Genomic DNA, 24,216 nt, shown 5'->3' on the forward strand with positions numbered 1-24,216 from the left:
TAATATCTGTAAAAAAAAAGTGTATCATGTTTTCCCTCAGAGAAATTTGTGCAAAATTCGCTCAGAGGAGAGAGCAAGCATCAGCTCTTAGTGCAAACCAGCTATTGAAATTTGACGCGGGGGTCTTTGCCAACCAATGGTACCCGCACATGCACGCGCGAAATTCGAATATTTGGGAAGGGCTCATAGACAAATACATACAAATTCACCACGAAACCATTTTCCTTTACAGTCATTTCAGGGATTTATTATTACTTTAATCACACACTCATCACACAGGCCATGCAAGAGTGTCCAAACTAAAAAGAACAAGCTAAAAACCACAACACACACAAAAGAATTTGGAATAAATTCTAGGAAGACAATTGAGGCATATTTCGTGACAAATTATTTATAAGGCGGCTATTAATAGTTCACTTAACTTTATAGTTGTCTTCAAAGTGATCATTCCTTTTAGATAACTTCTTTTCATGACATCACAATAAATTTGTTACGTCAAATTGACTGACAGCGCAGTTGAGGAATAAACCGCAACAAACATGTACAGTATACATTTTGGTGAGCAGATTTGGGTTGAAAGCCACTAAAAATTTGACGTCATGAAATTCCGTCTATTATTTAAATCTCAATGTTTTCAAAATAAGAGTTATCAATATATTAACTTTCTGTTTTCGACCCTTTGGTGCACATGGCGTGTGCTAGCCATCGGCCAATAAACGTTATACTTGTGCATAAATCCAAATAATATGAGCAGCATAGAGCTGCAGATGTATATTAGGGTAATTTATTGGTTGGCTACGACAAAAGATTGTGCAAGTAAATGAGAACAGAACATAAAACTAAGACTTAAACAATCACATTCATGAGGTAAAGCCTTGAATTTTAGACAATTCTCCCTGTTAAAATTTGTTTTTATCGACTCAAGACGCACTGCTTGAAGTAGTTTATATTACAATTGAACAGTAAAATTTGTATTATTCATGACATTCTGGGATAAATACAGGAGCCCACATACTATAGTGAAGTTGTGGATGATTTTTTTAAATGCAGATAAAATTTTATTTTAAACATTTATTTTTGGGGCATAACAATTATTTTTGGGGGCATACATTTATTTTTGGGGTATACTTTTATTTTTGGGGGCATGTTTTCATTTCAGATTTACATATTTCGTTATATTTTTAAAATCTATAATGTTTTATGTGCAGCAAAGTTGACTAAATCTATAAAAAGAAAAATTAATAAGTATATCGCTCTTTGCAAACGATGACTGTTATAGGAACAAATGTGACATTGCATTATAGCAAATTGTGTCACCATCATGTAGGTTTTTAAGCTATAGCACATGAACACATTTGAGTGCCTAAAACTGGCAAAGTTGACCACTATCAAACCACACCATGCGAAGGCTCCTGTAAATTTCCCTTAAAAGTTTGTCAGGGCGCCACCAACTGAATTACCACAGGAATTTTCATAGAATTCCTTATGAAATGAGACAAATCCTTCAGTCGGGGTTGTATGCCAATCAGAAGTCTATCACACAACGGACACATTTCAAACGAAATTTCCAGCAAAAAATAAGATTAAAAAGACGGGAATTAACGTTATAAACAATCTATAGTCCCTTTCCACTGCAGCCATCTTAGAGGGTCTATGCTTGTTCCACATACATATTCATAAGATCTCTTGTGCATTCATTGTTACTGAATTGAAAAAGAAAAGAAAAGAAAAACCTCGAAGATGTCTGCTGCTTAAAGCAAAGTGTCTATGTCATATACAATATTACTTTTTATTAATAATTTATTCTTAAATCAGTATTTCTTAAAAAAAAGAAAAAAAAAAGAAAGAAAATAAAGTTGTAACGAGAGGAAGAATGCATTACCTAAAAACTGTTTTAAAATTCTTTTAGTTTACGCAATCAGGTACATACAGTTCTGTCTCCAGATGTCTTTTAAAACAGAAACATTCCTCATTCGACTGAAGTTCAAAAATACACGTCCTGGGAAACCCATTGTCATACAGCTGTGGAAAATTGACTTTCAGTAAAACCAAAATCACAGTGTTGAAGGAAGAGGTGACTTAAGACACAAATCAACTGATAAATATATAACAGAATTTGATAAATAAATGCCCTCATGGCAATGTGCTATCAGCTGGCTCTGGTATTAAAGTCATAAGTGCATATATTTTTTTTTCTTTGGGTGGTTATCTAACTGTGCTTCACGCATCTTTGAAAATTCAACTGCATTAATTAAGTATGCTTCACAATGGATACATGTACATGTACATGCTGCAATACAATCTTTAACACCTGTGTATAACTTTCACTTTTTCTTACAGAGCATGGGTTGCGACACTTCCACTTTGGCACGATTATTGACAGCATAATGGTTTACATTTTTGTGTACAATACCAGCAAACCCCAAACCCTGGCTGTTTTTGTACACAGGCACGGCTGATGGGTTATAACGTCAAGTTGCCTCGACTCGCCTCCCGGTGACGTCTAAACACACTAATCCCTTGTGCCTTTTGTACACACACACAAAGTCTTTGAAGTCTGTGGAGGCAGACCGTTTGTTGATCTTGAATTGACAGTTGTGCTCAGCCTATTGTACAATTTACGCTCCAGTGTACACCCTACAGTACTGAAACATAATTATGAGGTTTCGGCAAGAAAAATCGTACAAATACTGTTGAAATGACTCGTGCGCATCAGCATTTGTGGCGTTTGGCTGTATATCAGAAGTTGGCTGAAAAATTTTGCCTTTTGCGGAAATTGAAATTGTCTGCAAAAATAATCCCGGCGCAAAGTGGTTAAAAACATTATAGATATCATATGGGGATCTTGTTTAGGGGCGGGGCATTAATCAGAGGAGGGTATGGACCATGACAACAAACCAACCTGAATGATATTGAAGTTATAATCTCACTCTGTGTTAAAAAAAAAAACAACCCAGAGAGCATGACTTTGGAATACCTGGCAGAGACGTGTCCTGATTGTCTTAAAATCAAGATAAAAAATATCTGGAGAGAGGGTGTGCTTCATTCGTAGGCTTCCATCGGTGGACAGGAAGTGACAAGATTCTGGTCACCGTACACATCATCGATGCGACCCACCGACGGCCAAAACTTGGACTCCGGTCGGACAAATGGCTGACAAAGACAAAACAATCATACATTGGGGCAACTTGATTAGAAATTCAACAATTTGCATATATTTTCCACAGACTCACTTAAAGGACAGCCCCATTTACATATAACTTATCATGACCCTCCGGGGTTTTACAGATGAGAATCAGGTTGAAGTAGACCATGGGAATGAGGTAACCTCAATGAATATATACCAATCTGCAACCTTGTTCCAGATTTACGATTATATACGATTGTATTATATTTACGACACTTGTGCGTAAATGCAATTTACACCGTAAAGCTCACTGTACACACTTGTATCTTGCTGTACTGATGTACCGATGTGGTAGTATTACCTTGTACACCTTTATGAGCAATTTAAACAGCAACTTCCGAGATTTAAAATTTTGGGTTTGGGTTTCTTTAAAGGGAATCTACATCATTGGCTTTTGCTGTAATTTTCAGAAATGAACTATTTTTAGGGGTAAGTATAACAGACCAAATATTGTTACACTGACATTTTTGAAGTTTTGTGGTCGAAAATGCTGGAAAAACCAAGAAAAAAACAAAAATGTTCAAGTAGTCTGGTTCCCTGACTCCACTTAAGATGAAATTTGTAAGGTAATGGAACCAGTCTAACTGGCCTGCACCCGTTCATGAACATGTAACCAATAGCAAACAAAATTTGGACTGAAGAAAAATGGTAAATTTGGAGCAGTAGTTGAAAAATAGTTAGGTTTTTCCAACGGTGGTCGGCCGACCACCGTTGCAAATTTTTACAAAATGCCACTTTTCTTGAAAACGACTTCACACTTGGTGCCATAATTTTACAGGATGCTTTAGACTGTCATTTACCAACATCCTAGTAAGGTATTTCGTAAAAACTCAGTAGTTTTATTTTACGATGTTTGCAAATGTGGTATTTTCCCTTTAATGTTTTTTTCTTAGTCGGGTACTTGATTCCCGTACTACCCATAAATGCATACCCCTATGTGCATCTTGGCCCTGTGCTTCAAGGCATGCATGGGCACTTACCATGGGAAACGCAGCTTGCTCCCTGGTGTAGGGCCATGGCCAGTGGTTGGCCATCACGATGCTCTGGGAATGAGGAGCGTTCTTGAGTGGGCTCTGCTCCAGTGAAATCCTACCGTCCACAATCTCATCTATCTCCTCACGGATGTCTGCAAAACAAATACCATGGGAAGAAAATGTTACAATCATTGAATATAAATTGCTACGCAATGGTAAAGCTGGTTCATGCATGGTGCAAAGGTGAGAGCGAAAGCTTGGTGATGACACCACAAATAATGGCTAAGAATTTGTACACTTTGAAAATTCTGTCAAATTTTGCTGCCAAACTTGCTACACATTCACATTTGGATGTAAGTATTTGCAAGCTTGTAAAAATAAAACAATTTTTTTAAATGAGAATTACCCAAATTCCACAAGCACATAATTTACTAAACTTTCCTGAATCTTTAAGTCTTCTGTGCAGGAAATCAATGGAATTAAAAAAGCTTAGGTTTTGAACAACGTGTTTATGATTTTTGAAGCTTTATGTTCTTGGAACAGTGAAAAATGTATTGTAAGTGACACTCTCGGTCTTTAAGAATGTTTAAAGACAAAATAAGGAGAAAATAGTGTGCAGTTAATTAAATATCTGGTTTAAAACCGGTTAGGCAAAAAAAAAAAGTCTCCGGTTTCTGGTATGGAGCTTGCCCAAAAAGCGGTGCGGCAACGCGGCTTTTTTTTTTTTACCTTATTTTTTTGCTTCAAATGTCAGCTGATGACTGCAAATGGTGCCCGACTAAACTTAGTGCAAATATATGGGAGTCCAGAGAGGCCACATAAAGCTTATTCTCGATCGTAACTCCTTCTAAAAACACGTTAAAATTGTGCAGCAGCAGGATTCCAGTCAAACCAGTGAGTTTGGCGGTTTTGAGACATCATCTTTCATTGAAAAAAAAACTTTTTCATTTTGCCGACGCGCATGGCTACGGCGACGCGCGCGCATACCAGAAACCGGAGATTTGGTTTTTTGGCCTTAGCGGCCTGGTCGCTGAGAATTGAGAGGGCCAGTATCGACGACAAGGCCCCTACCCTGCTCCACCACACTGTTATTCCCATTCAAAGTCCCCTTTTTTGTCAGAAACTAACAACAAAAACTAAAAAATTGACAAAACGTCTGATGATGTTTCGTTCAACAATTTTAATCCATGTTCACCCCACTTCCATGGTGAGTGTTGCGCACATGGTTCACTCAATGTCTTATTTTCCTTATTATGGATATCATTTCAGTGGTTCTCAAGCTGCCAGTTGTAGAAGGCGTGTGGCATGTACTGCATGCACGTAAACTAGGTAAACTGTCTCAGCTATTTTTGTATAAACATTTAATGGTGGATTGACTTACATAGCATGGCATCGCAGAACCTATCCAGCTCAGCTTTATCTTCACTCTCTGTTGGCTCAACCATGAGGGTATTGGTTACCGGCCAAGACATGGTTGGCGCATGGAACCCTGGGATGTCAAGAAATAATGGCAAGAAATAAACAGGTCAACCATGAGGGTGTTGGTTACCGGCCAAGACATGGTTGGCACATGGAACCCTGGGATTTCAAGAAATAATGGCAAGAAATAAACAGGTCAACCATGAGGGTGTTGGTTACCAGACAAGACATGGTTGGCACATGGAACCCTGGGATAAGGCATAATGGCAAGGAAACACAGTGTACAGGCATACATGAGGATGTTGGTAACCGGCGTATACAAGTGAGTACCAACACCAGACGCACTTCTTCTGGTGTTGTTTGAATACTTGGGCAAGGGGTAACCAACTTTCAGAGGCAAAATTTGGATTTTAGATACAAAAAGTTTTTAGGAAACATGTAGTAATTTGACTGGATTTTTAACCCCAAAAAAAACTGTAAGTAATTAACTAAAACCTTCTGGTGGGGCACAACCTTTTATAGTAATTAATCGTATATCACTCAACAACAGATCCGAGATTTTTTGTAACTAAAGACAAACACAGCTTTGATGATACATCACACCACAATTAGGATGTGATCCACAACGGGCTTCCAGGGCTATTGCTCAGTCTCAGCATGCACGTTCCCACATAGATGTAACTGGCAAAGGACTAAAGAATAGTTCGGTTGTTGCTTAATTTATGCATGTACGTGTCAAATGGCCCATGTTAATAGACTTACCAAAGTCCTGCAACCTCTTGGCAATATCAGCTGCTTCCACTCCACACATCTGCTTGAATTCCCGCGTGTCCACGATGAACTCGTGTGCGATAAAACCTGAGCACAAAGGTCAAAGGATATTGGATAAATAAAAATAAAAATCCACATGTAATGTATCAGAACACTTTCTACCATTTATTTTTTACCATCAGCAAATTTTTATTCTTTTTAACTCTTTCAGTGCCAAACTCGTACATGTACGAGGTATATTTGTTAGTACAAAAGCGCCAACCTCGTACATGTACGAGGTAATGTTCGTAAATGTTCGTACTTACAATTGCCAAACCTCGTACATGTACGAGGTAGAGTAAATATGTTATCAAAAGGGGGTGCTCTCGCTCTTTCTAAATGGTACCATTTTCATGCATGTACGACCTGTATTTATTTTTTCATTCGAGTTCTTGCGAGAGGGCGCAGCACTAAATCTCGTATTTTCTGCAAAAAGTGCGGAATTCCCCTGTGTTCAGGCCAGTGTTTCAGGGTGTATCACTATGTTTATGACTACTTTTGACTTTCCAATATATCAAGGATATACCAGAGAGCAACAACAGCAAATTTAGTGAGTAAACCTTATTTACTTTTTTTTTTACGGAATTTCGAACAATTAACAAAAACGCTCGAAGTTGGGCACTTAAGGGTTAAACTTTTCAAATTTTGCGGACACTGAAAGAGTTAACTTTCTAAGGTCAACATTTACTTTTAAAATTGTTACAAGCTGTTTAATTTTCAGTGTGTAACTTTAAATAGTCATGAAGCTAATTAAGGCCCCGCCTGCATTCATATCTGAGATGAGGTCCGGTATCAAATCATTAATTTTATCGAGAAGAAGCTCTGCATTTGTCCCGGACATGTTTAGAGGTAATTTTTATTAGCAACTGCTTGACTCCCCAATACTGAAACGTCCTGCGGGAAGACTGCGGGGAAGTTGCTCAGAATCCTGCAACTTGCAAGCGACACAATGTCCGGATATGAGTTGAGCGAGCACTAAGCCATACTTGGTCCTTACTGGTAAGATCACTTCGTGTAAGTTTTTTATTTGTAGAGGATATGCTTTGAAGAACGGTGTCACTGAAACTCAGTGTTGTAGTTAAGTCCATCAGAAGTCTGGTCACAAGTGAGTTCACAAGTCCATTCACATCCGGTCACAATTAAGTAACAGTGGATGAACAATAACGGAAAGGAATGCCTTTGCAATCTTTCATTGGAATAGCTTATGACTTGACTTGGGACAAGATGACTAGTGGTTGACTAGTGATTGACATGTGGGACTTGTGAGGGCTTGTGATTGACTTGTGATGGACTTGTGTGAGGACTTGTGATGGACTTGTGGGGACTTGTGACGGACTTGTGATGGACTTGTGGGGACTTGTAAGGGCTTGTCGAGTCATTTATCTGAAATGACTCGAGACTTGTGAGTAGGACTCAAGTCTTGTGATGGACTTGTGACGGACTTGTGACTGACTTGTGGGGACTTGTGAGGGCTTGTGTGAGGACTTGTAACAGACTTGTGACGGACTTGTGATGGACTTGTGATGGACTTGTGATGGACATGTGATGGACATGTAATGGACATATGATGGACTTGTGGTGGACTTGTGATGGACTTGTGATGGACATGTGATGGACTTGTGATGGACTTGTGACGGACTTATGATGGACTCGACCACACCACTGCTAAAACTGGGCCTTACCCTTGTGCCCCTTGTACAGGATTTTGTATGGCCCCTCTAGTCTTTTCATCATGTAGTTGGCGTTTAAGATGGCCACTTCTGATGCCACTCGCAGACCTTGCAGCCCCATCATCTGTGAGGAAAATGTGAGATCTTGATATACAAGTTGAAAAACGGACCTTTTAATTTTCAGGACCTGCCAATTCGAATTTATTTTATCCGCTGTGAATCAAAACGATCCTGAGGAGACTGTTGTGACCACGAGCAGGCAGTTTTGTTCTGATGGCCAAGTTGTAATGGCTCGAGCCAATATCTCGACTTGAGTCCTACTCGAGTTGCATTATTCAGCTTGACTCGATTCATTTCAGGCTAATGACTCAACTAAAGTAAATGGGATGCTAGCAAATGACTCAACTAGACTTGAGTCATACAAATAGTGATTGAGTCACGGGCTAATCAACACACACATCTTTGAAACATGGGAAATAAACACGGTGACTATGGTGCTAACCAGCTACCAACTTCATGTCAAATGTGAGTAGTTGTCTTGCACTTGCAGCATACACTCAAATATATGTGGTGCCACAGACTCCTTCCTCATACTATCCATATTTTTTTCGTGCCTCCCCCCTTGGGCCATCGATATATGAGAGTCTATCAACTGATTTCTTCCCTTTCCCCCACCAGCTTTTCGAATTTGGTGGAGGGCAGGTGTCTGGGGAACAAACCAAATCTGACGCCCCACCAGACAACCGCCCCCTTTGACAAATTTCTAGACCTGCTGGTGCTGGTGGACTCTACTCACCTCAACTCAACTCAACCTTGTAAACATAATGACTCGGCTTGAATCACTGCCTTAAAATGACTCAAATTGATGTGAGTTACTGCCTTTTCATAGAATGACTCAACTCGACTTGAGCCAAAAATTGTGTCTCATCACAACACTGCCTGATGATAGGTTCGTAGAATATCTTCGCAATAACCAGACCAAGACAATGACAGTCTACCAACCTTGAGGTAGGCCCAGGAGATGGGTAGGATGGAAGTTGAGCCCCAGGGTGCTGCGCTGATGGGGCCCAGGGGTGCTGCACCGGGCTCTATGGTGCTCTGAGGAGGGGTGACTGGATTGGTGGGAAAGAATGGCGCCAGGTGCTTCTTCCTGTGGAAATTAAGGAAACGTGTCACATAAAAACATTGGGATCTATTCTTTGAAGATAGAATTCACTTGCCAACACTTAATGCATGTTTACCTAAGTGATCTAGAGGGCTCTTTTCAAGCGGATGTATCATGTAAATGTATGCAAATTTTTAAAACACAGCAATTTATGAAGGGCCTAAAATGCTGTACAAAGCAGTCATGATATTGAGCCCTGTATTCTGTGCTTTGTGAGTTACATGTAGTGGAACATTTGTGCTCTGGTTTTAAACATACAATGGTGAATCCAGCATCAGATCAGAGCAAATGAAACTTGGCCAAGACACATAGGCTAATTGGACGGCTCATGACAAAACAAAGCACTTCATCAGGCTAACAAACAATAATTGTACTTCACTCATTGGTCGTAAATTAAAAGATACAGCTTATATTGTTGATGGAGCTGATCCCCCATCTTCTTTTGGTTTGCTACAATTTCTCCTCAAATTTCTGTTGTTTTTTCCCCACGATTGTTTCCGTACCAGAATTCTCCACAAGTTTTCTTCTCAACGGTTCACAGCATGAACTTGAAACTTTGAACCAACATCAACCCCGATCCTGATTGGTGTATATTACTGTGATGTCATGATGATGTCATCAAGTACGAAGTTAGATTTTGTGATCTGATAGACCATACCTGTGGAACAATTTTGATCTCTGAAGGTAAAGTCTTACTGCAGGAGTGCAGCACTGAACATAATCTCATTACTAGCCCATTGGCTGGCCCTGGGGACAAGGGTGTCTCTGCGTGGCACTCCATGATATTCACGCCGAACCGTAGATGCTAAAATGCTTAACCCAAACACGAAGACACTCTTTCTGTATTCTGGTCCCAAAAACAACCCCCGAAATATATTTTTAGAGCAATTTAGCATTAGGTGTGTGATTACGACTGTCCGGAGTGCGAGCGTGTGAATTGACTCTGAGATGTGTGACACATGCTGGATGCGTGAGACTTGGTAGGTCTGCATATCTACAACTGAACTACACAATGTCAAATAAAATAGTTCCACGCCCCGTCAACCGGCGTTCGTCTCGAAACCAAATGCTATACATCCGATTAAGTTTGATTTCAAAAATAAGATGAACAGAAAGATCAAGAGGCAAAACCTCATATCATGAATGAGTTCTTATAAACTTCAAGCAAGCACAACAGATGGCGCTTTTTTTTACCACTTTCAAAAGTTCCAGGGGAGGACACACTGCGAGTAAAGTACGCATAACTATTTTATTCCGAGTGTGCACAAACCCCTAGCAACTTCACACGAGCATCAGGCACCAACAGTAATGCGTTTAAACGTCTGTTCCAGTGGTCTCCCCCAACTCTCTCTTTGAGGGGAAAATACTTGTGCATAAATCACTTGAATACCATTTTATTATTTCAGAGCAGCTTGATTTCACCAAAGGCATCACTATTAAACCTTTTGGGAAGCTACTCACACTCCTATGGGTCCCATTCCGGGGCCGCCCCCGCCGTGCGGAATGCAGAACGTCTTGTGAAGGTTGAGATGCGAGACATCGCCGCCGTAGTCCCCGGGCCGACAGATGCCCACCTGCGCGTTCATGTTGGCGCCGTCCACGTAGACCTGCCCGCCGCTGTCGTGGACCAGCTGGCACATGTCCCGGATGCCTTCCTCAAAGATGCCGTTGGTGGAGGGGTAGGTGATCATGGTGGCTGCTAGGTCGTCCTTGTGCGCTTCCACCTGATAAAGGTTAGAAGGGAAACCAACAGGGAATAAAGAAAAATCAAGTTACTGGGATACAATTTTTTTTTTAATGAAATCCACAAACCACAGGGCATTCAAGGTGACACCATGAACAAGGTGAAAAAAGGAAGAAAGAGGACACCACTCTCTCTCTCTTGAGTCATCCAATGCCTTGAGGCGTTGGTGGCGTATTCACGAAGTCCGTTCGCCAGCGTGCTCTGTCCCTCATTGCCGACAGTAGCTCGTTTCCCTCGAGCCCAGTGTCCTTCTCCAGGAGCATACAGTTTAGCGTAGCCATTTTGTACAGATGGCCAGGTCTGGAGAGGCCTTTCTTCGGTCGAGGTTTGGAGCAGGCTCGTCCCGATGAATTTGGAACCGGCACGACATGGGATGCAGTAGGCGCGTCTTCTGGACGCTCGAAGGGCAGAGAATCAAGGGCTTTGACCTTGGTGCTGTATGTGGACTTCATGATACTTTTCTTATAGCTAAATAAGTATGCGGTGCGCCAGGCCTGTATACGACTATTTAACCCATAGTTGGGAAATATCTTGGTGAGGTCAGTTTAAAACAGGGCCACCACGAGAAGGTCCCAAGCAACCAGAGGACACCACAATAATAATAATAATAATAATAATAATAACAGGTTCTTATACAGCGCTTTTAACTAAGATCAAAGCGCTTTACATCATTATTACCCCTGATCATTGGGCCAATTAAACATTCCAAATACCATCTCAGCTCCCTGGAGAGTATACAGCTCGAAGCTGGCATTTCGGCGCAAGGCAGCTACAATCAATCAAAATAACCATCTCTGCCCTCACAGGTACCCATTTACTCCTGGGTGGAGAGAAGCAATGAGTGACAAAGTGCCTTGCCCAAGGGCACATGCACCATCACCACAGACTGGACTCAAACCCACAACCTGCAGAATTACCCCCAGACCACAAGTTCAATGCCCCAGACCACGAGGCCACGGCACTCCACAATCTATATCTTGTATGTTGCAATGTTTTCCTTTGGGGAGCTACCAATTTTTACACTTGGTTTCCCAATTAGTGAAACAACTTTTTAAAGCGCTGTATACTCATCGTTGTGCCAGTGAAGGGCAAAACACAATATTAAACGAGAAAGGAAGAACTATGATAAACTATATTAAAGAAGTAGAAAAGCAGAAATCTGGTAAGGAGTTCAACACATTGATACATTACAATGAAAGAATCTTGGGGAAAACTTTAGCGCACCAGCTGAGGGAACACAAAGGGTCCAAAAATGAAAGAAAATTGAAAAAAAAAAAATTCTGAACCAAGTAAAACTTTTTTTTTGACAACTCAGGACACACTTGACTTCTCCCCTTTACTTTCAGATAATATATATTTGTTGGTCCTGAAACCTCACCTGTCTTTTCAGGTCTTCAAAATCTATGCTGCCATTGGCTAGAACCTTGATGGGTTTGACTGTCATGCCAGCGAGACTAGCACTCGCTGGGTTAGTTCCGTGGGCCGACATTGGAATCAAACAGACCTAAAGAGAAGAAGAAAAGAAAAACAACAACAAAACGTAGTAAATCAAATAGACTGATTGACTAAAGCCAAAGTTTCTTTGTTAAAAAGGAAAAGTTCAATGATGACAGTTTGGTGAAGACTTTGAATGCAGCTGTTACTAAAATGGGAGGCTAAGGCCAAAAAAAAAAAGTCTCCGGTTTCTGGTATGCGCGCGCGTCGCCGTAGCCATGCGCGTCGGCAAAAAGAAAATTTTTTTTTTCTTTTTTCAATGAAAGATGATGTCTCAAAACCGCCAAACTCACTGGTTTGACTGGAATCCTGCTGCTGCACAATTTTAACGTGTTTTTAGATGGGGTTATGATCGAGAATAAGCTTTATGTGGCCTCTCTGGACTCCCATATATTTGCACTAAGTTTAGTCGGGCACCATTTGCAGTCATCAGCCGACATTTGAAGCAAAAAAGTCAGGTAAAAAAAAAAAAAAAGCCGCGTCGCCGCACCACTTTTTGGACAAGCTCCATACCAGAAACCGGAGACTTTTTTTTTGGCCTAATGAACTTTCCCACTTTCCAGCTCTAGAAGAATGGAGCAAACTTCACAATCATATACATATCAGCACCTGGCACGTGTAGTGGCTTTTGAAGAGCATCCCATAATAAAGAAGACAGTACTCAATGTTCAGCTCGGTATCATAGGGTTGAATACTGGTAGCTCATAGTTGGTGCAACATCAGTAAGACGTTCCAGAAATTGTCTTGGCTCCAATCTCACTTCAGTCAATTTTTGGGCAAAACAAAACACACCAACCCCCCCCCCCCCCATTTTTCTTACATATTCTACAGGGTGACCAGAACCTTAAAATGGTGATTGTGTTTAAAATTCTGTAATTTGAAAAGTACATGAGTGATTTGACTGATTCTTGTACTAGAAGAAAGCTTATGAATTGGGCTGTCATATCCGCGATTTTGACAATGCTACATGCAGAACTTCTTTTAAACAATGGTCCCAACATTTGAGTTTCGTTTTTTTTACTCACCCTGTATGCCTCAATGTGAGGCAAAATCAAAAATATTTTTGTTTCATGACATTAAAAAGAATACAATTGGAAGATGGGCAAGTCTTTGTAACTTTTTTTAAAGACATTTTTTAGCTTGGAGTGATGATTCATTATTTTTCTTCTTTCCAATGACAAGGTAATAAGAAACACAGTTGGTTTTTACTTGATGGTTAACATACCTTTCTATGTCCCTCTCCTTTGCTGGCCAGGTAGGCCATGATAACCATCAGGCCTGTATATTCCCCCTGGGCACCACTATGAGGTGGAGAAAGGGGGGGGGGAGGGGAGAACAAAGACATGTTATCGATGAAGGACACATTGAGAATATAAACTGATGTCAATGCTTTCAAATGACTTTTCATTTTAAGTGGGGTATGAAAGAGTAGCATTGGAATTGAGGATCATATATTACAAAACGGATACTTTAGAACTTGTGAATTTGGATCAGCTTTTTTTTTGGACTGCAGGTAACTTGATGGCCCACTCTCTTATGGACAGAATTTTGTGATGTTCCACTTTAAGTTGCATTCAGCCCATGCCTGCACACCAAGTATATACATGTATAGTACATATTGGCTCACTGCGGTGTCACTCAATTATTTGCATCAGAACCGGGTACCTGAGTACCCGACCGCTGATGTCAGGAACCAGTTCCAGATTATGGGAGCGGGTACCTGTAACCAACTTTACAAATTAATTGGCTACTTCTCAGTACAATGAAAAAGAAAAGTTTTAAATGTCGGTTGTGGGGAATTTTCTATAAAAACCAGGTTACATTGAAAATCAAAACAGATTTCATGTTTATGTGCATTTTAACGTGCAACAGATGACACTCGCGAAAGCTGCAGTTTTACACCGTGAACATACAAAGCCCTTCAGACAACTTCCAGGATTTGAATTTTGTAGTTGGGTTTCTTGTACGGGTACCGGGTACCCGTGTTTTACTTCAATAGGGTATCCGGTTCCCGTCCGTAAATACACGCCACTACCTTAATTGCCCCTCCGCAAAAACATTTTACATTTAGCCAACATAGGTTGCTTCTTTTTTTCTCCATTTTTTTTAACATTCTTTATAATGATGATTCAAGTTTTGGAAATTGCTTTTTTCTCATTTTCTGGGTTATTTTTGGTGGTTTCTGTTGGTGGAAAAGTAAAAGCCTTTACCTGTTTGGTTGGAAGCAGATGTTATCGTAACCCGTAATTTCGCAGAGATCGTGTTCCAGCTCTTCTAGAAGCACCTTGTAACCCTCGGCCTGATTCAGGGGTATAAACGGATGAAGGCTGCAGAACTTGGGCCATGACAAAGGCTGAAAAATGAACGCCAAGGGATACATATTATAGAGTCATGTCAAACGTGCACTGCTTTGAATCTCGATTTCAAGATCACAGAATCCAAAAAGAGAAATGAAGAAAATATTGATACAATTCCGTAAAATCCAAGTCTCTGCGTACCGGTACGGCCGAGCACATGGTGTACAAGGTCGTTACAGTGGGAATACCTTTGTAGCTTTGTCTGTAATTGTTTTCTACTCAATAGAATGTCACATATTAGTGATGTAATCACTCATGTATCACGAAATTTCATCTTATAATAGTGATGTATCACATTCACTTTTTCAGACACTTTAAAGGTACATTGTATAGTCCATCATTTGTGATTTGTGATTTTGTTGTCTTGAAGCAACAAAAGTGCTCAAAATCTAAAGAAGGGTACTTAACAACTAACTTGATGAAGTTTCAGCTCAGCTTCAACTGTATATTTTGAGAAAAACAACATTCTTGGATCTCGATTTCAAATTAAAAGTTGCTGAATCGTGTTTTGAATTGGGCCTGAATTCAGCGTCCGAGACACGTTCTCACTAGCCGATTGCAGCTACGCAATGTCGCGCACCGATCCGATGAATTATAGCAACCACGCGCGTGTGCGCGTCGTGTCAACGCTTGCGCGCGCTTCGCCGAATAAAAAAAAAAGGAACTACCGGGTACTAACGGAAATTTCAAACGGTGCTTCTTAAGACGCACCGTTGGAAAGGCCTTCTTTTGTTGATTTCTTCAAAATGACAGCTTGCCAGAAAGAATAATTCCACATGGAGTTTTGTCCCCTTACTATCTTTCAACCAAGTTTGTTTTTCTACAATAATTACGCCAGTTACTTTTTGGATAGCTGCAAATGATGGACTCTGGCTTTAATGAGCAGCTCATTACGTCAAAATTTACGGAATTGCTCATATAAGCGAAATTCCCCACACAGTTTTGTGATAAAAAATAGGACTGTAGAATCGATTTTAAATTTACATCTCCCTGACGCGAAAAACAATAAAATAAAAGAACGTATGAAAAATTATTTCAGTACATAGTATGCTGCTATATGGCTCTCTGCACAAGTGCCCCTCAACATTAAGAAAAGGAGAGTTGGGGGAGACCACTGGGCCTGGAAGTCCATTCACTCCAACGCCCGACGCGCATGCCAAGTCGTTCGTACTTCGAAGTCCATTCATTCCAACGCCCGACGCGCATGCCAAGTCGTTCGTACTTCTCGCTATACGTGCACGAGACAGTACGCACACCTGGTGTGTCCCGTACTCCAAGAGGTCTCTCGTACTGTAAGTGATTAAATAGCGCCCTCTTATATTTGCGCACAGAGCCCAATTTGGATGCTAATCAGCCAGGCAAGCTTGCCAGTTGAACAGTTAGGATGTCTGCGCTAGTAAGCAGGAGGTTGTTGGTTCAAGTCCTACCCAAGTGAGCCTGTCCTCGAGTTCCATCGCCTGATTCCCTGGGTTCCCCCCAGAATATTCTTCCTGGGTTTTCCTCCCACCTCTAAAACTGTAATTTCTTCTCATTGTCTCCTCTCTACGGGTTCTCTTCAGGCTTGTGAGCTACAGTGCCTACGGTCCGTTTGAGGAAGTGGTTTCATAACCAGAAATAATTAATAATAATTATTTAAATAATAAGTCTACGAAGAGCAAGATTTAGAAACAAACTTTACCATCATCTGCGTGGTGCTGTTGAGTTTCATTGTACAGGAGCCTAGGGGAATCATAGAGTGGGCCAGAGACAGGTCCTTGTTCTCTAGGATCTTCATGAAGCGCACGATGCTGGTCTCTGAGTGGTACCTGGACGCAAGGTACAAGACCGTATCAATATTTTTCAATCATAAACAGCGACGATTACTACCTGTTTCCAGGTATTCTTGTTGAAATAAGCCAGTTTAGTCTTCCAACTGCACATGTGCATATCATGATGCGATCATTATACTCACTTCGGAATAACAACCCATGACGTATAGGCATGCAAACAATTAGTGCACTGAAAGTTCTTGCTCTTCAATAAAAACAATTTTCCGAACAAATTTGGACTGCACCATGTTTGACAGTATGTTTGTTTCACTAACTTTTGTGCGAACAACCTGTACATTCCATTTTCTTTCAGATTACATGATATGCAGATTGCTGATTCGGTTTCTATTGCCTCATAGCCTTGTGTACATTAATCTACTAGACTTGTGACCTGGCATCATGAATGAATCAATGGCCTCTGAGATTTCTGAGAAACTTCTGAGATTTCATAAGCTGTAGGTGGATTGGCAACAGTAATTTCTCAGTAACACATCAAAATCTACAAAGAGTCCCCAAAAGTTTTCTACATATATGCGCGTGCACTATCTTCAAGAAATTTTGGAAGTTGAAATTCCAGTAGCATTCAGCACTGACAAATCCTGGCGATAACTGCTCTTTGCCTGAAGTCAGTTTAGTGCAGTGGTACTTTCGTCCCCTTCAAAATCTATGACCCAGGTTAGAATCCCCAGCCAACATTTGGACATCAGATTTGCAGTCCCTACCTGATTCCATGGGTTTTTCCTTGAATTTTTTTGCCAGTCATTTTCCTCCCACCTCTAAAACTGAATATTTCTACATATCCTCTCCTTCCATTCTTCCCCACCCTACTAGGCTACAGTGCGTTTGTACTTTTGTATTCTTGAGTGTCATTACCACGCAGAATTACATGTAAACTAACAAATTTCAACAATTTCCCACGAGATTTTGCCGGGTGGTACTTACGTGTTGAAGACAGGATGTTGGAGGTAGGGAGTTGTGCGAGAGTGCCGGGTCTCCGTTATGGAGCCAGGGGGCTTATCCCCTGGGAAGGAGTCCGCTATATCTGCCTGCAACCAAATGCAACCAATATTAAAGTTTAGAGTACAGTGGACATCTGTGAATGAATCTAACAAAATTAGTCTCCAAGAAATCAAAATGGTCCAAATGTCACAATGAAACATGTACAGCATGTCTAAAAAAAATGCAACTTTTGCGAGCGTCATAAACGTGAAACTTTTTTTTTTTCCCCTGGAGCCCGGTGTTTATTTTGAAAATTCTCCACAAATGACATTCAAAACTTTTCTTTTCCATTGTCTGAGAAGTTACTAAGTAATTTGTAAAGTTGGTTACGGGTACCCAATCCCATAATCTGGAACTGATTCCTGACATCAGCGGTCGGGTACTCGGGTACCTGGTTCCGATGCACAACCCCAGTACACAGACGGTATAGACAGACAGATATTATCAAACAGGTATTTATGTCTTTAGGAAACAAGCGGCTAAAAACTTACAGCAGTTGTTTTGCATCCAAAGATTTCCAACAAGTCATTGAGGTCTTTCTCTTCGACTGTCTCGTCCATTGACACCCCAACCTTAAAAAGAAAACATCACAATTCAAGTATAAAATAAAATAAATTGTTATGCTTGTATATTGTGCTTTCTATCATATTGAACAATCTCAAAGTGCTTTGCAATTAATCCCCTGCTTGTCAGGCCACGAGACCATGCGGCAGCCGATATTAGTGTACATTCGGTCCTCTACCCTCCCAGGTACCCATTCATACTCTTGGATGGAGAGAGGCAATTGTAGTTAAGGGCATTACACCATGTTCCTGGCAGGGTTCAAACCACTGATCTCTATATAAAGACTGGATAGCGGATATGCATACAACATTCACACAGTAGACTTTGCATATTGACCAATTCGCCCCCGGTCTCACGAAGATGGCCGCGTATAATACGAACGTTCTACGCGTAAATACGCGCGCGTTGTATCAACAGTTTACGCGCATTTTGGTCACGTACACATATTATGATGTTCTAAAAGGGACACATTTCCGTAGTGATTATTATTTCAAAAATGCCGAAAAAGTGATTTGCGGCATTTTAAAAAGTTACCACGACGTTAGAAAAATTGTAGTAAACCTTGGTCAGTGGTGGTGGTCAAAATATAAGTCAAGTGAACCGCGATGTTACAAAAGAAATCATGCTGTCTATAAAAACGGCAACTTGTCCTTGTAGATCACCAGCCGGTCTCACCAATATGGCGTCAAATTCATTCATTGTGCGGCTCTTTATAAGCTATCCAGTCTTTACATAGAGATCAGTGGTTCGAACCCACGCACTATCGTACATGAGTCAAACATCGTTACCACTGCACCTTGGCATTCAACATTTGAAATTGCTCTCATATCCATACTTGTACAAATTCTGAAAAATATGATACTCAAAAAATTGATGATTCAAAACATAACCTATAGAGTGTATAACTGTGCTCCTTATCTTTCGCGCAACAGAATTGTGCATGTTGGCTAATAGACTTCTATTTTGTGGTGAATTACGTCGAATAATATTATAAAACATTGACTGGCGGTTATAAACTTTTCTAAAGCTTTTCTACAGCTTTTCTACATTCTTTTTATTGAACATTTCAAAATAATTTGCTGCAATAAAGGAAGACTATTCAAATATATTTCAAAATCTTTAAATATTTGTACAAATTCTGTAAATCATCTACTCCAAAATTGAAAAAAAAAAATCAGACAATTCCTAAAACTTTCTAAAAATATATAGTTTAGGTCCACCTGTCTAAATCCTAAATTAAACAAATGAACAACTGACAAATGATACCTTTAAGGCACTGATGCTGTTAAAGCTACAATATACAGGTATATAAAGAATTGTGCCTTTATGGAAGATTTCCAATTTGTGTATTACAAAGGAAAGCTCACCGTTCCATCTTCATAAAGCCTAAAGTTGATCATTTTTTCAGCTGCCCTCTGAATGACTTCGTTCCTGTCCCCTGCACATCGAATCTTGAGGGTATCAAAGAAGAACTCCCCCGTTTCAATGGTATGGTCCGTTCTTTTGATCCCTGTATACAAGTTGACAAAACCAAGAAAAATATAACGCTTCTGCAAACTGATTGGCTTAACCTCAAATATACTAATCAATAAAGTTATGGGGCCTAATGTTTCGATCCTCGCAGGATCTTTCTCAAAAGTTTTTACTAAAACATCCTGCTGGGACTGATTAAAAAGTTTAAAATTAACCAAATGCTTCCATGTATATGCAGGTATTCAAAGTTTTGTTCGGTTGACATATCAGTACAGGTATTAACATTGTATTACATTTTTATGAATTCATAAAACCATAGAGAGCTCGGGCAGTTTCAGGTGCTACAGACAGTGCCAGGCAGGGCGGTTTGGGGCGGTACAGAATACAAATGAGTTGAGGATGTGCAAATTTGTACGCTTTTACAAACTTGATTGACAAAGGATTTGTAAACTGTTTTCTTTACTCTAAAGATTTAATATGTACATGCTTTTATTTGAAGGGGTAATTTGCCTATTTATGGGCTACAAAATGTCGGCAGAATTTTTCAAACCATGTTTAGAATTTCTTTTTTTTGTAATCACAGAATTTAAACACAATTAACGACTGTTACCTTCTGCTAATATGTGTGTTGCATTGTGGACACGGGTTGCTATGTGTTTTAATTTTTCCGGCCCATGATATACAGCATACATCGCTGACATGTTAGCGAGCAAAGCCTAAAATGAAGAAAAAAAAAGAGAATGAAAATGATAAAGTTACTTGTGAATCTACTAAATATAACAGGCACATGTTAATTCAGTATAAGTTTCTGAGGAAATCTGTTAACTATTTTGGAAAAAAGTGCCTAAAAACTGCTTGTTAATATTGGCTTCTGTGACCAAGCCCTTAGAATGTCATATACTTGTTATAATAAGTGATTTGACTCCAAACAAGGTCATAGGACTTGACATTATACACCGGTGCTTTGACAAAACATTAAATTACTGGGAAACTGACACAATGGCCTTGGATGTATTTATTTAGATGGGGTGATGTAAATTTCAATATTTGGTCAACCCCTTCTGTACCAACATAATAAACTTAACAATGAATGCTTTAATAGTGGGACTTGAACCCCGGACCTCCTGATTACTAGTGCAGGTTTCTTATCATCTGAACATCTTTTTATTACATATGTGCAAGGAAAGCCTTTAGACTTGTTGAAATTGAAATTTAGAAATTGTTTAGGGTACGATAACAAGGAAACAATCTGGTACATTACCTGTGCAGTGCATATGTTACTTGTTGCTTTGTCCCTCCTGATGTGCTGCTCTCGGGTCTGTAGCGCTAGCCTGTAAGCTGGTTTATTTTGCACATCCCTGTTATGGAACACAGAAAAAGGATTGGAGTGGTAAACATTCCAGGCAATGTGGACAAATCAGAAACAGCACTGAGAGTTTGGAGTTGGTATCGGAGCCGCTTTCCCTCTTCACTGCCTTTCCATCAAAGCTAATCTTGGGTGATTTTAAAAAGTATTACTATACCTCATAAATATTCATCAGGCAACCGCGGCATTTCATTGGTCCATTCCAGCAACTCAACCATGTGAAAGTTTTTACTATCACCTCACGTCTTCGTACGCGCGCGTGACGCGCAAAAACCAGGGAGGTACTATCACACACCTGGGTTGCAACAGTTAGATTTGTTCCAGTACTGTGTTATCTCTTTACCAATGATGCATGTGCTTTACGTGCATACTGTGGAGAACACCAGTGAGGACAGTTGCATGTGCCAGTCTATTATGGCGTACATCAAAATGGTGACCGGTGGTACTTGCTTTGCAATTTTAATCGAGGAGGAAGTGGGTGAAATTTTACACAATAAAAATAAGTGTTGTGCGTGAATGTTAAAGTTATTAAATGACACAAAATTAACTTTCTATTCTGTCTGTCTCCTTAGGTTAAATTAAAATAATGTTTCACTTTATCCAAATACTGCACGATCAAAAACACGGTGGAATGGACAAATGAAAACTGCAGCTGCCTGATAAATATTTATGAGGTACAGTAAAACAAATACAAAATATTTTGCGGGGAAATAGTGAAAAAAAATGACCCCTCGGTGAGATGGTCCCAATCATCCAACACCTCGGGTCATTAGTTTTTATTTCCCGACAAACCAAGTTGTATTTGTATACTACAAACCATCCCAACTAAGCTCACGGGCATTTCCATGGCAACTCATGTTACATTTAGAGAGGGTCTTCCGTGAACTCTGTGCTGTTAATCTATAAAGTGAAAGAAATTCCCGGTAGGATGGATTTTTCTCACAGAAAATCCCTTGAAGTTAAGTGACTATTAAACTATCAAAAAAAGGCCAACAAAATTCACTTCTGTTGGATTGGCAATAAATTCATTTTATGTTACATCACTCCTATGCAAATTCCATCTTATGAATAATAAAATTATTACATGTATTGGTAACTCACTTTGCAAGAAAAGGGCAAAAATTGAAATGCCCTGCATTTGAAACATATTTGTTTGTGCCCTTACATCGTTGGGGGTGCAAGTCATACCGTACATACTATCATTTCAAATATTAACAAATCATCTTTAGCATGAAATCTCTGGAGGGATATATTTCGGTAAAACTCGCATTACAGTAATGTTACGGTAACTCATGCTACAGTAGCTCACATTACAGTTTTCTGCCCATCTTTGGTACAAGTTGTAAGACATATAAGAAACTTATAATCAAACAAAAAATAATCTTTTCAAATGAATCATATAGCTTTTTTCTTTGCCTTAAAAACAAAATCTCACAATAACACTTGCAGGGTTCGACTCTTAACTAGCCCACTGGCATTTTCACAAGCCACATGTTTTTCTCTCTTATAGAGTTATAAACAACAATGTGCATACATGTAAGGGCACATGGCAAATAGAATTTACTCGGTGCGACTCGAGCCGCCGCGGCGCAGTGCGGTGCTTATTTCCGGGCTGGGTATTTTCTCTCTACCCCCGGCGCTGCGCAGCGCTCAGACCAAACATCAGCTCATTAACTTTCGCTATTGTGCTTGTCCCACTGTTATGTTAATGAGTGAGGTCAGTGAAGAATATGTATATAGAGCCTGAAAGTTGACCCCTGGTGATGCGTTTCAGGGCCCCTCGAAAAGGAAAGTTTTTGAAATTAGTTTTGGTATATTGATTTCTTTAAAAAAATTACCCTCGGAATTTTATGGAAACTGAACAATAGCATGACGTGAAAGAGAAAAATTGTGCCAAAAATCGACCTCTCACTTCCAAAAACTTCCGTGTGGACTCGTGAAACTCGATCACCCATTCAAGCATGACAATTTATTAAATAATTTTGTGGCGGACAATGTTTTTGAACAAACTTGAAGGATTTATTTTCATTTATAAACAAATCTAAAGTGACCGTTGATAAGAACTGTATAAAACGTGATCCAAACGAGCCTGAATAAATCTACAATCCATCAGATGTAGGTAGATTAATCTTCGTGTTGTTATCATTTTCTTCTCACGCAGGTACACGATGTGAAAACAGAATCAAGAACAAGGAGACCTAGGTATGAAAATAGGTCGTAAGTAAAATTCGTTTTGACCTATTTCCAACTGATTTCTCATATATTCTGAGGCACTTGTGTCAGTGTTTTTAATAAACAGATCTTATAATTTAACCCTTTATAAAACAGTTGATAAAATTATACACAAATTGATACAGGTTTGACTTCTGAATTCAATAATTTTTTTTTTCCAATCCTTTCATCTTTGCCCTGTCCCAATATTTTTTGACTCGCCAGCTGGGCTACTTAAGGACTATAGTTTGACTAGCCCGCCGCTGTTTTGACTAGAATTTGGCTAGCGGGCTACCGCTAATTCCAAACAATGCACTTGCATTCGGCATGTAAAAACAAGGTACGCGAATAACTACAACTGTACCTAGAATAATAAATTAGAAAAAAGCACCAGTTTGTTTTGACAAAAATCAAATGAAAAGTCTTGGTGAAAGTCAAATGAAAAGTCTTGGTGTCCCATTTAATTTGATACCACATTTGAGGTCGTGATGTTTGCAGTTTTGAAGATTTCATAAATTGTCAATTTTTCAGCCATGTCCACTTTCTCATGGAATGGTCATGGAAAACGCATACTTTCATGCGGGTATCCATGATGCAACGTGGGTCCTAAGCGTACACAATCTTGCGGAAACTCATGACTTACATTGTAAACTCTCTATATTTGTCAAATCTTTACCTTGTGACCCCTACCAGCCTTCCCGGAATCTGCCGCTTCAGCTTGTCCCTGACGGCGAAGAATGCAGCGTGGGGTCCGCCGTAGCCCAGGGGAACACCAAATCGTTGGGAGTTGCCTACCGCGATGTCCACTCCGATGTCTCCGGGGGATTTGATGAGGGTCAGGGCTAACAGGTCTGTTGCACACACTGCCAATGCCTGTATTTTTAGGTAAATGAAATACATTTCTTACAGCTCTTTAGTGAGTCAAGGCTGGTTCGTATGGTACTCGGCGCAAAAGGGCTAGTTCGTACTCGTTGC

The 24,216-nt window shown here is 40.0% G+C and overlaps 1 protein-coding gene across 3 annotated transcripts in view; it reads right to left on the reverse strand.

The window, feature by feature from the left end:
* Positions 1-219: 219 nt before the first annotated feature.
* LOC119728161 (glycine dehydrogenase (decarboxylating), mitochondrial-like) overlaps positions 220-24,216 on the reverse strand; it is a 42,211-nt gene continuing 18,214 nt past the window's right edge. For 2 of the 3 annotated variants that reach the window (XM_038200242.1, XM_038200244.1), the window contains exons 7-23: positions 23,918-24,114; positions 20,926-21,022; positions 20,275-20,380; positions 19,559-19,701; positions 18,119-18,199; positions 17,571-17,674; positions 16,499-16,625; positions 14,674-14,816; positions 13,689-13,764; positions 12,348-12,473; positions 10,687-10,949; positions 9,063-9,210; positions 8,073-8,184; positions 6,343-6,438; positions 5,543-5,650; positions 4,168-4,313; positions 220-3,153 (exon numbers count right to left, since the gene is read on the reverse strand). In XM_038200242.1, the coding sequence (XP_038056170.1) occupies positions 3,043-3,153; positions 4,168-4,313; positions 5,543-5,650; positions 6,343-6,438; positions 8,073-8,184; positions 9,063-9,210; positions 10,687-10,949; positions 12,348-12,473; positions 13,689-13,764; positions 14,674-14,816; positions 16,499-16,625; positions 17,571-17,674; positions 18,119-18,199; positions 19,559-19,701; positions 20,275-20,380; positions 20,926-21,022; positions 23,918-24,114 (2,184 nt within the window). In that variant the 3' untranslated portion in view covers positions 220-3,042. Of the gene's footprint in view, positions 3,154-4,167; positions 4,314-5,542; positions 5,651-5,692; positions 5,740-6,342; positions 6,439-8,072; positions 8,185-9,062; positions 9,211-10,686; positions 10,950-12,347; positions 12,474-13,688; positions 13,765-14,673; positions 14,817-16,498; positions 16,626-17,570; positions 17,675-18,118; positions 18,200-19,558; positions 19,702-20,274; positions 20,381-20,925; positions 21,023-23,917; positions 24,115-24,216 lie in introns of all 3 variants that reach the window. The other variant, XM_038200243.1, reaches the window with a different exon arrangement.

The sequence above is a fragment of the Patiria miniata genome, unplaced genomic scaffold, assembly GCF_015706575.1.
Source record: "Patiria miniata isolate m_02_andy unplaced genomic scaffold, ASM1570657v1 HiC_scaffold_20, whole genome shotgun sequence".
NCBI lineage: Eukaryota > Metazoa > Echinodermata > Asteroidea > Valvatida > Asterinidae > Patiria > Patiria miniata.